At 42.3% G+C, this 16260-nt stretch overlaps 1 protein-coding gene across 12 annotated transcripts in view; it reads left to right on the top strand.

The window, feature by feature from the left end:
- Kcnma1 (potassium calcium-activated channel subfamily M alpha 1) overlaps window positions 1–16260 on the top strand; it is a 717716-nt gene that overhangs the window by 585647 nt on the left and 115809 nt on the right. For 2 of the 12 annotated variants that reach the window (XM_077798521.1, XM_077798520.1), the window contains exon 19: window positions 7797–7970. The exons of the other annotated variants lie outside the window; for them this stretch is intronic. In XM_077798521.1, coding sequence (XP_077654647.1) covers window positions 7797–7970 — 174 coding nt within the window. The remainder of the gene's footprint in view (window positions 1–7796; window positions 7971–16260) is intronic. 12 annotated transcript variants of the gene reach the window in all.

Below are 16260 nucleotides of genomic sequence, written 5' to 3'. Positions count from 1 at the left end.
ACCTCCAGGATATTTTCTCCATCTTGATTCCAGGCAAGCAAATAGCACTGAACTTTAGCTTCATCCTGGGGGAGAGGTATGTCATTGTTTAAAAGAACTTTATTCTCTTAAAAAAGTTGGTTGAACTAATAAAACGTATGATCTCCCATCATGCAAGGGCACACATTGCTGTATAAAGTCTGCCTTGACCAAGCCAAGCCAGTGTGACAAGGCCCTCGGCTATGAGGTTAATATTTGATATAACAATCAGAGTTGTCCAAATGCTGTTCTTCCTAATTAAAAGGCCATAGCCTAGAGGGCAGGATGTCAATGTGTGTGTATGGGAGGAGGGTTAGAATAAAATGAAATTATTGAGTAGCAACCTTTCCATGTTAAGTCAGAAAAGTGAGAAGACTGGAGAAAATATGTTTTGGTTGCAAAGAAGTTTTCATTAGAAAGAGCTAGGGACATTGGTAACACACTGGGGGAATCCCATATTTTGGGGTAGGCATTGCCTGGTACCCTAAGTTGGAGAGGGCATTTGACCCACCAAGTCACTTGTCCAAATCTGTTAGTCCAAATGTTAATAATTCACCCCAAAATAGTATGTGTCCATGAGGGCAGAGCTAATGATAGTTGCTAGCTTCCTAACCCTCCTTCCACTTCCTTTGTCCACAGCTTCAATCCCTCCTCCCCCAACCCAACTCTTCCCCTTCCAGCTCTGCCCTTTCCTTCCCATTCCCTTTCATTCAGTAACCTTCAATGTTTCGTGTCATATTACCCAGAAATATATGGAGTTTGGACATTCCATTTCTGGAAAGTCTGTGGTGGTGGTCCAGTTTAACTTTTGCATTTCTTTCCATTTCTTCATAGCTCTTCATCCAGAACATGAGTCCAATCCAGCTACCTGTCCAAGGAGCAAGCTCTCAGACTCAACCATTTACCCATTTTCTTTTTTGTGTGTGTGTAACAAACCTGGTCTAATGATTTATATTTTCCCTCCTAGCCTCTGAAAGTTTGCCAAAGGGTAGTCTCCTAGGGGACAAGTCCTATCTAGATTGATGTGTTTGAAGGAATTTTTTTAAATTTCTGATCATTGACATATCTTTGATTTATGTTTTTTCTCTTTGCTGCCTTGGGATACGGCCCCCTACTCTATTTAAACTGCACACTGGTAGTGATCTATTGTGAGTAAAACGGGTTCCCACCAGCCCGGAGTCTAGTTGCCCTGTCTTTCTCTAGATGAGATACTTCTTTCATTTTCTGTACAGTTTCAATTTCATTTTACTTTTGGTATACATGTTGCATGGAGCAGTGACATCATGCCCCAATTCGCTCATGCCCAACATGGTCTGCAGAGTAACCTGGAGCCAGAGAGTACCTGGATTCCACTCTCCACACATCCACCCACCCTCAGCCTCTGGCCAGCTTCTGATGCTGTCTTATTTTTACATTTGAAAATAAGACCTTGACAACAGTGTGTTTCTCTTGAAGGCCTTTCTCAGGACTTTGAAGGACACTGATTAGATTGGAGTAATTACCACTCTAGCTCTAGATGCCTTGTCCATTCGGGGTCATTATCATGCTTGCCTTTGATAAATTATAATTGCTCTCCTCTGCTATGGAGCTTGAATTCCTCCCCAGAAGGAAACACATAGGTTACATATATATTCCTGTGTTGTGATATATATATGATGTGTACCAGTACTTTATATGTAAAAATGTATATTTTTATATATAAGTGTAGAGATATTCCATAGAGAGAGGGATGTATTTACTACAGTATATGTGCCTCTCTATACAAGAAGGGGCTTCCTAGAGAATTAATTGGCTATCCACCTTTGGAATCATAAGTATCTAAACTGCTTTCCTGGAGACAAGTATTTGCACAGTGGTAATTATTTCCTACAGTCTATGAAGTTCCCTTGCTTTAAAACAAAGTTTCTCTTTTAGTCACTATGAAGTAAGACCTTTCCTATTTCTCTATAAGCATTAGTCAGACATCTAGGAAGAATTGTTTACTTGTTTAAGTAAGAAATGCTCCATTTCATAAATGAGTTCTGTAGGGGTTTGAAGGAGTCCATGTTAAGTTTTGGGTGATTCCCCCTCACCCAACCAGATGTGGCAATTGAGGAGGAGCTTTTAAGGGCAGCATTACAGAATGTGACTGACAGCAGCGTTGCTCTCAGGGACACCATCAGCACTGGGTCTTTACTCACAAACTTTACTAGACTCCACTGAAATTGAAATGAAACTCAATCCATAACTCATTCAGTCTAACGGCTCTGGAACTTGAAGAAGATATTTCTGCAGTGGGTCCTCTCAGATTCCTTTGCAGCAGAAGAGCAAGTTGAGCATCTGATTTTGGCTAGTCTTCGGTCTTCGGAGGGCATGAAATGCTCAGTGTGAACAAAACAACACAACAACAACAGCCCCCCCCCCCAAACAATGACTGACTTCCACGCAATGCACAATTCTGCCAAAATTGTCTCTGCAGCGCCCTTCATCTGCAGAGCACAGCATTTGAGTAGTCCATCTAACATTCCTTCTGAATGGAGAAAACATGATGTCACTCAACAAACAACTAGAGTGCCAAATTCTTCTACCTTTCCCAGATACAATGTGATCATTGAGGGCAGAATCAACTAGCTCGGAGTGCCTCCTATTACTGATGTTAACTAGCTTTGTCTTTTCCCTCTCCCTGTTCTTGGAAAACCCCCTGGAAGAACTTTCTTTTTCCTCCAGAAGGTAATGGGAGGACTTCTGCTAAGTGAAGACATCATTCCTCATTTATAGGACTTGAAAGAATGTTCTTTGATTCCCAGTGCCACATCAAACAATATGCCTCAAACTTAAACCTTGGCGGACTTTTCTTCCATGGATATTTTTGTTTATCATTTCAGTTGCTGCTTTAGGGTTCATGCTTGGAAATACAATTTCCTTCATTGGACTGATTTTTAAAGTGAGGTTGTGATCTGAAAAGTGTCTATTAGTTGCATGACAGATTTTTTTTTTCTTTTACACCAACCTTCCCTTGAATTTGTTCCATTGGAAACCTAAAATATTTTCCCCCCAACAGTTGGAAAACTCCACCTGGGCTTCTCTGTCCAGGGCTGCCTTTCCTGCCCCTTCCAATCCACCCTGGAAATTAAGATTCTGCAATTGCAAATTGGCTGACAATTTGGTTGCTGATGCAGGAGGCAGATGGTGCTGGGGATAGGATGGGATCCAGCTCGGCCTCCTATTCCAGGCTTGGCTCAGAAGGGCTAACTAGCAAAGAATCTGAGTTTGACAGATGATTGTCAGTTTGTCCCAAGGAAAGAGTAGTAACTATGTTACATCTGCAGCAGGTTTCATTTCTCATGTTCATGATTTTTGAAAATAGAGAAAAAGCAGTCCAAGGGCACATCTGAGAAATCTTTCCATTTTAAACACTCAAGAATAAACAGATAGCTTTGATGATGTCCATTAGGGAAATACTTTCATTATGTCTCTATAAATACTACAAGGAAGTCATGATGGAAATATTGGATGAATACCCACTTTATTGTGGTGAAGAAAAGCACATAAAAGCTTTTTCTTAAATTATGAAATGGCTCAACCAGAGTTCTTTGGAGGAAGGTGAGACCCAGGATCTAATTCTTGGCAACCAGATAACCTCTTTGAATCTGTGGCACTGATCCAGAACAAGAACCTAATGATGTGGGCCAAAGAGAAAATGGAGTCCCTGGAGGCCTGTATTTCTACTTTCCCAGAGTTAAGTCTGCCCACGGGGGCAGTTAATTGAGCATAAAGTTCCAAGAGCCCTAAGATGGAATGACAAGTAGCTACAGTATTCACACCTGCCAGAGACACACTCTTGTCTGCTCCCTGTCTGGGAAGCTGCAACAGGAACTTGTGAGGACCCCACCAGCTGGTACTGCAAAGACCATGTGCTTGCAACGTAACCACTTTTGATCACCCTAGGATCCTCTTCTAGGACCCTTCCTCCCCATCCCTACTGCCCCTAAACATCTGCTGTGGATCGGAGCAGCCATTGAATTGAAGTGACACTGCTGCATACATTTCAATTCTTAGAGACAGCAGGCTCTCTTTCTGCTCCTTTCAGAGAAAGGCCAGCAAGTTCAGGTTAACTCCTCTGTTAACTAGCTGCTGTTTCACACCGATCCACTAGATGTCCTCATAGATCCACTTTGTATTGCCATTGAAATTCCCCAGGAAATCTCTGAGGATTGGGATTTGGCAAGAGAGCAATGGGTAACTACCTAAGAAAAAAACTCAGCACACAAAAGGAGAGAGAGAGGACACTTAGTGTGTCCAAGGAGTAGATAAGAAACTTGTTTCTATATTAAATAAATACTGAAGTTTTTCAAGTTGCTCTTTGAAACCTAACCTTGGGAGTTTTAAGTAGCGCTCTGATGCCTGAAATTAACCTTTTAACTCAAATTGGCTCTAGAAAAAGGAAAAAATCACTAAGAAATGGAAATAAAATACTATTGGTTCTTAATAGCTAGGAATCACTAAAACAAAACTTGCAGGATCTGGAAGCCAGAGAGAGAGAGAGTTGAGGGAGATGATGGGAGGTAATTCCCAAATTAGGAGATCCACCAATAATTTTGATATAACTTTATTTTAAAACTTGAGAGTATAATTTTACACACAGAGTATCTGCATCTTCTGAAACATCTATTACCAGAGATGCAAATCCTTCTCAGTTTTCAGTTAAAGAGCTTGTCCATGACTTGAATAATGGCCCTGAGGAAATCTCTTCCTGACTGGCACACGTAGCCTTCAGGCCTGATGGATCACTTCCCCAGACGGAAGGTCAGAATTACTCTTACCTTTTAAGAAAGTAGACCCAGAAGTATACATGTGAAGACTCCTGACAGGGGTCAATGAAAACGGACTGTTCCAGAAGTAGAGAAAAGGAGCCACCCTCGCAGTTGGTGGCCTTTGGTCTAGACATTGTGACTCATGAAGGTTTGTCAACATGTGGGGCTCAATCATTTTTAACTGTTTCTGTCTTGTCTTTGAGCCTCTTGTTGATCATTCTTGCTGGTTTTTTCTTTCTTTTTCTTTTTCTTTCTTTCTTTCTTTTTTTTGTGGTGGTGCTTGTTTGTCTTTTTTTGAGATTTCTATTTTGCATTTGGTGTGAGTGTAAAAATGACTGGGAAGGAATGACGAGTAATAGCATGTTTTCTTTTTTATGCATATGCTGCTTTGGAATGTGACTGCTTATAATTAACAGCTAATCTTCTTATAGCAAATGGTTTTTTGCTGCTTCGATGACCAGTTTCAGCCTGTTCTTGCATGCTAACAATATGAAATTTTAAAACAATGCATGGTTTCCAGAAGAGCCAACAATGGCAGTTGCAAACAGTCCCTGAGAGCCACTGGTTGGATATCATAATCACCCATTATGATGGGTTTGCCTCTGACAAAGTAGTTTCAAAAGTTATTGTATCCCTAACATTCCACCCTTTGTCCTTAAAGATGGTATGTGTATGTGTACACACATACATCTATGTGTGTATGTGTGTATATGGATATATATGTGTGTGTGTGTGGGTACACACACACTCACACACACACACTCACACACACTCACACACATATTCTTTCCCTATAAATGTGTCAGATTCTGTTATTGTGTAGGAACCCCAAATAGCATCATGGAAATGGAAACCAGGGACTATTGCTAACAAAAAGCAAAGCATTTCTGAGTTTGATTTGATGGTCTTCTCCTCTGCTACAGCATTTGATTTAAAAAACTTTTGAAACAAAAAAGTCATCCTTGTTTTTCCTCTTCCATGTAAATAACAAATCAATATTTCCAGTAAAAGAACTTAGGAAAGGAAAAACAAGGATTTGATTCTCCAGGTTGTGCACCAGAACCAGATTCACATATAAGACGATTATTTTCATGTCTTTAGTTGAAACCCCCTGTCCCCCCTCGTTCTTGACTTCAGCCACTGCTGTTTGTTGGGGGTGTCTGAGAATTCAGACCATGCCTTCTGAATTCCTTTGACTCAAATGCTATAGTGAAATTCTTTTTAAATACTTTTTAATTTTTTTTGGTAAAAACTAAGCTCAAAGGAATGAGATACTGCACACTGAACAGGGCTAGAGCTGCATGATGATGGGAACAGACTAGTTAGGATGCTAAAAGAAGGTGTCACTAAACATGGGAGCCAAGTTTACAGGAATGGAGATGCTGCTGAAGAGATCTCTTGTTCATCTCCCCCAGTGCCTGTTCTTCACAATCATAACCTTACCCTTGCTTGAAAAATATACCATATGGCAAGTCATAAAGGTCTTAGAACAGGACTTGACCCATTTGAGAGGTTTAAACCCCTTTCTCGGTGACTGTAACATTCAAAGAGGGCAAAACCACAAGCCATATTTTTAAATAAGAGGGCAACCATTCCCTACAACAAAGAAGAAAGGCAGGAGGTGGGGAATGACTTTCCTAATGGCATGTGTGGACCCCAGGGAATAACCCTCTCCAACTCAAGTTCACTGTTTGGCTGTGATGTTTGGAATAAATATGAATTCTTCTCCCACCCTGTGAGAGAAGCAGGCTAGTCCATGCTAAGTGATAAGCAAACATGTTTGCCTGTTGTAGCATCAAAACAAGGTACAAAAAGCTTATCTTATTGTACTTAAATATAAATTGGCTTGAGGGGTGAAGGTGAAGGGCATTGGGAACTGCTGGGGTGATATCCAGCAACTCGTGTAGGTCAGCATTTGGGTTGGATCCCTGAGCAGCATGAAACCTACAGTACTGGCTTTAGAAGAGCCACCACGGGGGCCTGCAAATCTCAATAAGAAATTCATTGTGGAAACTGTTATCTGATTTTATGTTTTGTGATTTCTAAGCTATTTTGGCCAGTATTTTCTGTGTACAGGGGGGAAAAAAAAAGAATGTTTAACCAGTAGACTGATGGCTTTCTGAATTTCTGGTGGGTGAGGAGAGAAAGACAGATATGATTTTCAGATTCGGCTTTAAGCAGAAGGTGCCCCCATGAGTAGGCAAATGCATTCCAGTAGACCAACATCTCATGCTTTTGGTGATTTCTTATTTGCGATCTTCCTTTAATGTCAAATACGCAGCATTAGCCTTGAGTAGCTGCATTTCTTATATGGACAGATTTGGATATTTGTTCTGTCAAGAGTAAATTTAAATTCCTATAGCTATCATGTAAACTCACTCCAGGGAAGTTCAGTGAAGGCATCCTCAGATTCTATATTAACACGTAATCGTTTCACATCTAATTTGATGGAAGCTTGTCCCGGGCTCTGCCTAATGCCCAGAAATGGATGGAAATTAGGAAAAAAGAAAAAAAAAACCTACCTATTAGATATGTTTGCATCTTGCAAAGACCATTTATGGTACCAAATAAGCAATTAATTTAATTGATTGGCCATGTGTTTCTTTTGTCCTTCTGCATTAATAGTGCAGGGGGAAAATGTTGGTTACTTTTTTTGCTGTCTGTAATTTGCTCTTCTCATCCAAGAACCCAGTTGTGTTCAGCCATGCCCTTTTCCCGTGGTTACCGCTCTATTGAGGGGAGAAAAATAATATGCATCAGCCTAGGGGGACTATAAAGGCAATTTATATTTTCACTGCTTTTTTGATGTACAACCAAACTGTTATCAACAATCACTCTGCATTTTTTTTCCCCTGGGTCAAGACTGTTAATGTGAACTAAGACCTGTGTTAAATCCCTTCAGCTCCCTTCCAGCTGTCTTGCTGTGTGTGACCTTGCCATTAACTGCCGCTCTTCCTCTCCTCCCATCCAACCACATGGTTATAGCCAAGATGTCCATCTACAAGAGAATGAGGCGGGCATGTTGTTTTGATTGCGGACGTTCTGAGCGTGACTGCTCGTGCATGTCAGGCCGTGTGCGTGGTAACGTGGACACCCTTGAGAGAGCCTTCCCACTTTCTTCTGTCTCTGTTAATGATTGCTCCACCAGTTTCCGTGCCTGTAAGTTCAATCTCGACATGCACCCCCTGTCTGTGCTCTCTGTGGTCTCATCCCTGTCTCGTGCTGTGCCCCGTGGTTCTGTGAGTCAGTCGGGCTGGTGTCTTCGTCCCAGTGTGATCTGTTATGTGGTGACTCATTGCCCCAGCTGCCTGTGTCCCTGTATGTGCTGAGGAGGGAATCTGACTTTGTTGGTTTACTATGTTTCTTGCAATAATGGGTAGTACTGTGATGTAACAGTCCAGCGATATTCTTTCTCTCTGGTTTAAATCAGTATAAGAGGACCGTATCTCAAATACTATATTAAAACAGAGATATATGAAAATGTACATTTTAATATTTTGGAAAAGCCTATAAATTGGGTTGGGCTGAAGGGAGGAAGAAAAAAAAGTGTTAAGAGAGAAAGCTAGCTCAACATTAAATTTTTAAATGAGCTTAATTTTTGAAAATGCAACAGAGTTTAGGTGCAGATGTCTGCAAAAACATCTACACATATGGTATTTTTTCTGTGCCTTTCTAACCTGAATCTCATTTCTCCAGTGCCAGATTTTGTGCTATATTCTGGAAAAAGGTATTTTAAATCTGCCAACCTCCATAGGCTGGTGGATTCTAGAGCTTCTCCTCAGAGAGATGACTAATTCAAAGAATCGCTCCAAGAAAAATCTTTTATTTTTTCCCACTTTTTATTTTGCCCCACTTAACTAAGGTATCTTGTAATAATCATGAATCTAAATAACAAAAATTGTAAGTCAAACCGCCGTGATTTCCAAGTCAGTAGCACAGGCCTTTGTCTCCCAGGAGCTCAGTGATGTGAAAGAGCTGCTGGTGACTAATGAGGCCGAGATGAGCCACATCCCTGAGACCATGCTTACCCCTGTCTTCACCAGAAACCTTGCTGTTTTGTTGACACAGTTCATTGATGATGTTACTGGAAGCTCTTGGTGGAGAGGATGGGATGTGTGTCCTCATTCACGTGAATAAAAGGCTGTGTTCTGCTTGAGGACTTGGCTGTCCATCAAGTATGATCGTGACCTTGATTTCATGTTGTTGGTAGTGCAAGAGGTAGGAGGCAATGTTTCTTTCTGTGCTTCATCCATTCCTCTTTATTGGCAACTGTACTGTCATCCATCCTCTCCCTTCCTACGTACCCGGAGCTGGTTGAGCTACATTTTTACCAGTGAGGACGAGTTCACACCCACCACAAGAAGAAGGGAGAGCACAGGGCTCTTGAGCATCTGTTCCCATGAAAGCAAAACCTGCCTAACTCCCTGGTGTTGGTGCTGGAAGTGGTCCCAGCACAGGGTACTTGTGTGATGGTGACCATGGGGATATGTAGGGCCAGGGAGGTAACTCTAAACTCAGACTACACACCAGAGTGGTAAGCCATGCCAGGTCTGATATTTGAACACACAGTTTGGTCTGAGGCATGACACATGCATCAAGTTGTATTGGAGGCATTAGGAAAAGCTGGACCTAGGACCATAGGATATCCTCTCTGATTCCTGATTCACTGCTCCTCCAAAGCAGTGCTAAAGGATAAAAGTGACACCTAAAGGAGGCTGCTTTGAGAGGAATTATGGGCTACACTAACCACTTTGGCCTAGAATCATGGAAAGGAGGTATCTTTCTTACAAATGCCACAATATGAGTCCTTAACCTTTATTCTCCCTTTGAGAGTTCTCTCTTAGTTTTTATGCCACTACCCAGATGACCCAAGTCACAGTTGCACAAATAACTCATCTGTGATGGTTTGGCAAAATGCCAGGTTCAAAGATGAGGAGGAAGACAAAGGGGTGAGCTGTGGTGGCACCTTTTGGCCACATATGTTTGACTGGCAGTTGTGGATGTAACTGCCAGCCATCTTTTGCTGTTCTCAACTACTAGGCTCTGAAACATTGGCCACAGATTTAGTGGAAAAAGGAAGGAGCCACTGTGGCTCCAAGCTAGGGCCTATGGTCATATCTTGGCTGTGGTCAAACAGATCAATAACAGCAAAGTCTGTGTCCCTGTTTAAGGGCCATGATGCCCAGTGTGTGTAATTTCCACTTTATCCAAGAGAAACCATAATTAGAGGAATTTCTCTGTTCTGCAATTTCATCTAAGCATTGATGGAGGCCAGGAGAAGAAAATCTTGGGGCGGGATTGTCCCATCCTCTCAGAAACATTCTGTGCATGATCTTACTGTCCTTTCTGTGCCTCCAGCACAAGCAACTCTACCCCCGTGGAAGACATGGAGCTTTGGGCCCATGTTGAAGCTGTAACTGGTATTGACAGCTCAGGGGGAGGTTGGCCTTCTCTGTTTCATCCTCTTCCCGCCGTCGTCACTCCATCAAACAAAAGCAGATTTCATCCATCCCTGTGTGAGACCACTCACCTTTGACCACTAATAATAAGTTAGAAAAATCCATCCCAATTTGAGCCCCTTTATGCACCCACATAAGCCCTTCTTCTCCAATTAAAAAAGTCTCTCTCTCTTTCTCTCTCTTTGCGGAATCCCACTGGCAGAGCTCCAGAGCAATCCCTGGGTGACCCTTGCTGGTGGTGGGGTTGGGCGGTGCCCATTTGACAGAGCGAGTTGACTCCAAGAGCAGTGGTGAGAGTGGGCTTTTTATTAAATATGAGCAGATGTGAAATGTAGAGGGTCTGACAATTAGAAATGGCAGGAGAAGGGCCCTGGAATCAAAGTGAGGTCAGATGGGCGGATCAGATTACTTCTCTTACATTCTTTAGTTCTTCTGAAAATCATTTTGAATTAGTGTCAGCGGAGCCATGATGGGTTTTGCCCTTTGTCTTTTATGCTGAGGCTGTATTGTTTCCCCAAGACACTCATTAAGGGTCATTATGCTATTATGGAGCTTGCTTTGGTCGCAGTTTCCCAGTTGAGCCAGTGTGCTTTGGAGACGGCCTAATTCGTCTCTCTCTTGCTTTTCGTCTCCCTCTCTACAATTTTTTTTTTCCTTATAAAGGGAAAGATTTCCGTTTTTCAAGGGACGCTAAGTTGAAACACGAAGTCCCATTACGTGTTTTCTGAAGTGGGAGTAGAAGTAGCAGGTTCCCAGAGGAGGGGTGATGCATTAGAAGTGTTCACACAGTTTTCAAAACCTGCCTTCTACTAGCAGGGCCTGCCTGCCTCCTGCTCAGGCACCTCTCTTTGGAGGTGTGGGCCATTTCCCAGGATCAGCCCTTGTTAAATCTCCTGCTGGTAGACCAGTTGTCTCTTTCTGTTGAACTGGTGAGAAGATGAAAGGCCAAAGGTGTGACATAAAGACTTTGGGAGAGGAAGGTCTAGTTTAGAAAAGACAAAAATAAAAATTAAAAGTTTAAATATGTGTAGCAAAAGTAAGACAGTGACAAATAAGGACACATGGCAAGACCATTTTGTTTTTGGCAATCCTTGAGGCTAGAATCAGAACACATAGTGTCATTTTCTGATCATCTTGATTCTGTTTCCACTTCTGATGATCTTGGGCAGAATGCCAGCTCTGGTAAAAGACACCAGGATGGTGTGCACCCCACCTTTTCCACAAGTAGCTGTCCTATAGTACTACCCAACATGAAAAATATACGTCCAGCAACACACACGTATATACATACAGATGTAGGTTCTAATCAGCCCCACTCCTTCCCAATATAATTTTGTGAAATGTCCCTTCTCTCTATGGAACTTTTTTCTTGCTCTTTCAGTCTGGTCTGATATCTGATTGCTGAGTGCAAATAGAAAGGGACAATTAAAATTATGACGCAGTGACAACTTAGGACCCTATTGATTCAGACCTGCTGAGACCTGCCTGATGTGATTCTGGTCACAGACTGTCAGTAACTCTGGTGAGATCAAATTAATCATGTGGCAGAAGAGAAACGGGTTATTATAGTTGCCCTTGGAACTAGTTTTAGCTAAAATACACGTGTGATCACTCATGCCAACCTTTCAATAGCTTAAACCTGTGTGATTACACACATGCTTTGCAAACTAAGGTAGCTAATTTTAAATTGTGCATGACTTTTATTTCGGGCATAAATATAACACATGGAGGCATTCAACTCTGAGGGGTAAGCTGAGAGAAGAAGTCCAATACGATTAGGTTGAAGGGAGACATACCAAAATCGGTTTAGAGTAATCTTGAGTCTTGTCAGATAATAAACAAAAATCAGCTTATCCTGAGTGGCCTTTGGTTTGTGTGGGCAGAGAATTAACATTGTCAATAGAACTACAGTCACTCCAGTGAACTAATGGCATTTTGAAGAACATAAAATCAGATACTAAGGCAGGGGATGGAAAGGGCTCTAGAAAAAAAAGTCCATCATAGGACATGCCTGTGGAGGGGACAGTTCACTTAATAAACTGCTTCTAAAGACCAACAGCCTATCATTATTTTATTCCTCTTATGTATAGTTTTGGGAGACTTTCTCCAATCCTCAGTTTTACTTAGTTTAACTTTGGGTCCTAGAAACCAATGGCCTCCTCTTCTCACCACTGCCACAGTGAGAGGGAAATGGGAAAAGGAAAGCTGAAGGATACTGAGCACATATTAGTTTAATTATAGTTTTCCATTGATTTTTTCATCAACATATAGTAATGACACAAATTTATGGGGTATAATGTGAGTATGTGAGTTTTCCACACACACACACACACAGACACACACACACACACACATATTGTACAATGATCAAATCAAGCTAATTAGCATATACATCACATCAAACATTTATCATTTCTTTGTGGTAAAACATTCCAAATTCTCTCTATCTGCTACTTTGAAATATATACTACATTATTGTCAACTCAGTCAACCTAGTGTGTATCAGCAGAATTTGCCCTTCCAATCTCACTGAAACTGTACCCATTGTCCAGTTCTTCCCACCTCCACTCCAGGCAATTTTATTTTTTAAAGCCCTGCATCTGGATGTCCAGATTTATCCCATTTTCTCATGTAAGCCATGCCAGTGTGATCCTCTCCCATCCCCTTTCTCTGTCAATATTCATTACCCACATTTACATCAATAACTAAAGGAGTCTTTGGATTCTGCTCTGACACTACAGCAACATGGACCGTGCATCCTGATTTGGCCATTTGCATTTCATTGCAGGAAATGAAAACAGGCCTGGGATAAGATTCAGCCATCCCATGTGACTAAGGCAATGTCTTCAGTAGAGGACTTGGGGCACTTTGATTGGTCACAGGCAAGGTTACAGGAGCCAGTGCCTCATACTTGAGGCACTGACCACATTGACCAGTCAGTTGACTAGAAATGAGCCACCACATAGGCAGTGATCAGCATTGTAGAAGATAAAACTTGTGCTTTGAAAGGAATTCTTTAAATTGATGGTTTCTAAAAAGATTCCAAACAAATCATCCAGAACAAATGTCTGTTTTCTTGCAGTTCATTGTTGAATGAAGTAGTTGACTTGAATTTGGGGACCTTGTTTTACCTGCCCTCTCACCCTCAGAAAGGTATTGCTGACTCTCTTAACATAAATATGCTCTGACAGTGCACCACAGAGAGATGAAAGAGGAAGCGAACAGGAAGCAAAAGGGAGCCAAGTTTTCAAAAGAAATTCTTTGAAACAGAATTGAGAGATAAGAAGTAGAAAGGTCAGAATGAGGGGAGACGAAAGGGTCTTTTGTGTGTACCCTGTCACTTAGCTACCTCCCTTTCCAAGGGCACGGCACTATACTAAATGACTCGGCTCTTTAAAAGAGAAACTAGAAAAGACGTTGGCATGCCACATGTAAGCCAAGCAGAGGTCCTCATGCAAGGTGACATAGAAATTATGTTTGCCTTTTTATTTCAGGACAGTGGCCAGTTGTCAGAATACTCACCCTGACAGCTCCTACCACAGGGCAATGGATTCTTCCCCTTACCTTCCTGGTGGAGGACAGATGGGGCCAGTTAGCAGTGCATCTCAACCTCCTCCACTATCTCTGGCGACAGATGCCAGGGCCAGCCCGCCTTCCACTTGAGCTTTCTTGTCAGGGCTCTGCCTTGAGCCCAAGGCCTGACCTTTACTCTATGAAATAAAGTACTGATGAACAAGCAGAGGTTTGAATTAGAGTAGGCTTGGAGCAAATGTCAAGTCCATCTCTGCCTCCCTCCTCCACCTGCACCAGGAGCCTGGATTAGACCCAGTCTGGAGTTTGCAGCGCCTTAGGCTTTATGGGTCTGGGGAGACATAACTTATTAACAAAGAGTTATTAAATTTTTATCAATTTTACAACACAATGTAAATGCCTCTTATGAATCTACATTGTATTCATTATCATTTAAAACGTTAATTAAGTCAAAGTTGCATTTAATTTCTCTCTAAATGGGCCTCTGGGAAGAGCTTTTAGAAACATCTGTGGGAGTGTGTAGCTCATGGAGATAGGGAATCCCCCAGCCTGCATTCAAGATTGCCCCCTGAGTTGATTGCTATCGCATGTCTGTGGCTAATTTGTTGTGATGTGATTGGGCATTGTCTCAAATTAGTACCAGACCAATAATGGTGCAAAGCCACTGGAGAGAGGCTTGTGGGGTGGCAGCACAGGTTTCACTGCATCCTGCCTTCAAATCCCATCCAGATGGAAGCCAGCAGTTGATGTGTGGCACCTTTGGTCTCCATCATGCCTTGGGATTCTCCCTCTTCATATGGTACCCATCATATCATTTGGGGTCTTCATTTGAGATGGACCTTTTTTGTATGGCCCAGTAAGTTTAGGACACTTGCCAGCATGCTCATGGTAAAGATATTAGTGTTCAAGATCTTTTTTTGACTCCTATTGAAGCCTAAAGCCATAAGCACAGGGCAGCTGGGTGGAAAGCATTTTCAAGATGGAGTGGATGTTGGAATTATAAACAGGTCATGCTCACTGATGAAGAGAGACAAAGGAAAGGCATACTAAGATCGGCTGAAAAACTCTCTCCCCTTTTTTGAGGCAACAGGGATGTTTTTGTCTTATCTGAGCATAAGGCCACTACCCAATAACTATTATCTTTGTTCTCCATCACCAGGGAACTGAATCTTGTTAACATGGTGGTAGTAGGAAATGGCCAGTTGGTTACTTGGAATCAAGTTAAGACTTAGTGTAGTTTCTACTAACTGTATACAGGACACTTTGCCTGCACAGCAAGGACATACATGCATGTGTTGTTGTTGAATTTAACTCCTAGATACATTTGCTACATTGCAGGTACTACTCTATGTCTTGGACAGATACTAATGAAGTTAACCTTTATCATGAGCTACAGTTATTTGAAATAGAGTCAACTGCAAACTGAGACATCGTAACGTGCCCCATTTACAGAGGAGGCAACTAAGACCCAGAGGTTGTGTGACTTGCCAAGGTTCAGTGGTGGAGAGGGAATATAAGCTGTGTGCCTCCAGCTTCTATGGGGTAGGTCAAGGTTCCTGGTCACTTACATAGTTGTACAAGATTATTAGGTCTATTAGTTTCTAAAGAAAGAAGAAAAGATAAGGATTCCCTGAGGAAAACTGGAGGCCATACAGGAAGTGCTAGAGCAGAGAAGAGCAGAGTAGCTGGCCACCCAGCAAGGCTGGAGTTGAGATTTGATGAGAGTGTAGGCAGAGGAGTCCCCTGAGGGTCCAGTGGGGCCCCATCCTTGGCAGAGGCCCAACCAAAGGTTTTGATCCTAATCCACAATACAATGGAAAGCATTTAAGTTGTTTGATCAGGGAAATGAACCAACAGAAACTGTGTTTTCATAATACTGTGGTGGCAGCCAGGAAAGAAGGGACCAACAGGGAGCAGGCAGTTGGGAGACCCACTCTGGGGGAGGAGATGAGGAACTGAGTGAGGCTGTGACAGGAAGAGGCAGGACTGGGCTGCTCTGGGGATCCGTGGGAAGGAAGGCTCTCTCCACCTCTGGGATCCTTGCAGCTGAAGCACATTATCCAAATGCCAAGTCCAAGAAGTTACAGTCTTTTTAAAAGAAAGTTTAATTAATGCCTCTGAAACAGTTGAATCCCATTAGTTGAATTTCATGAGCCTAATTTTCCCCAGCTGACCAGTAGCCATTGCGATTCCTATTTGGGCTCAGTGGTGTTTTCTTCTTAGTGGAGGAAGATTTGCTTATCTCTGGCCCAGGACTGGAGACTTACCAGGCTATTGGATTGCTCCTGGTTTTGAGGATCTACTCTGCCAATTTCCTTTTCCTCCTCAGTAGTTCTTCTTTCCTCACCATCCTCCCAAGTTGACTAAGCCTCACATCTTAAGTGTGTCAGATGTGACAGGTGGGCAGCTTCATGTTCCCTGTGTGATAGCCCCGGCTGAGCAGCAGACCCAAAGCCAGT

Source organism: Urocitellus parryii, chromosome 5 (assembly GCF_045843805.1).
Source record: "Urocitellus parryii isolate mUroPar1 chromosome 5, mUroPar1.hap1, whole genome shotgun sequence".
Classification (NCBI taxonomy): domain Eukaryota; kingdom Metazoa; phylum Chordata; class Mammalia; order Rodentia; family Sciuridae; genus Urocitellus; species Urocitellus parryii.
This window is presented reverse-complemented; position numbering and strand designations above follow the sequence as displayed.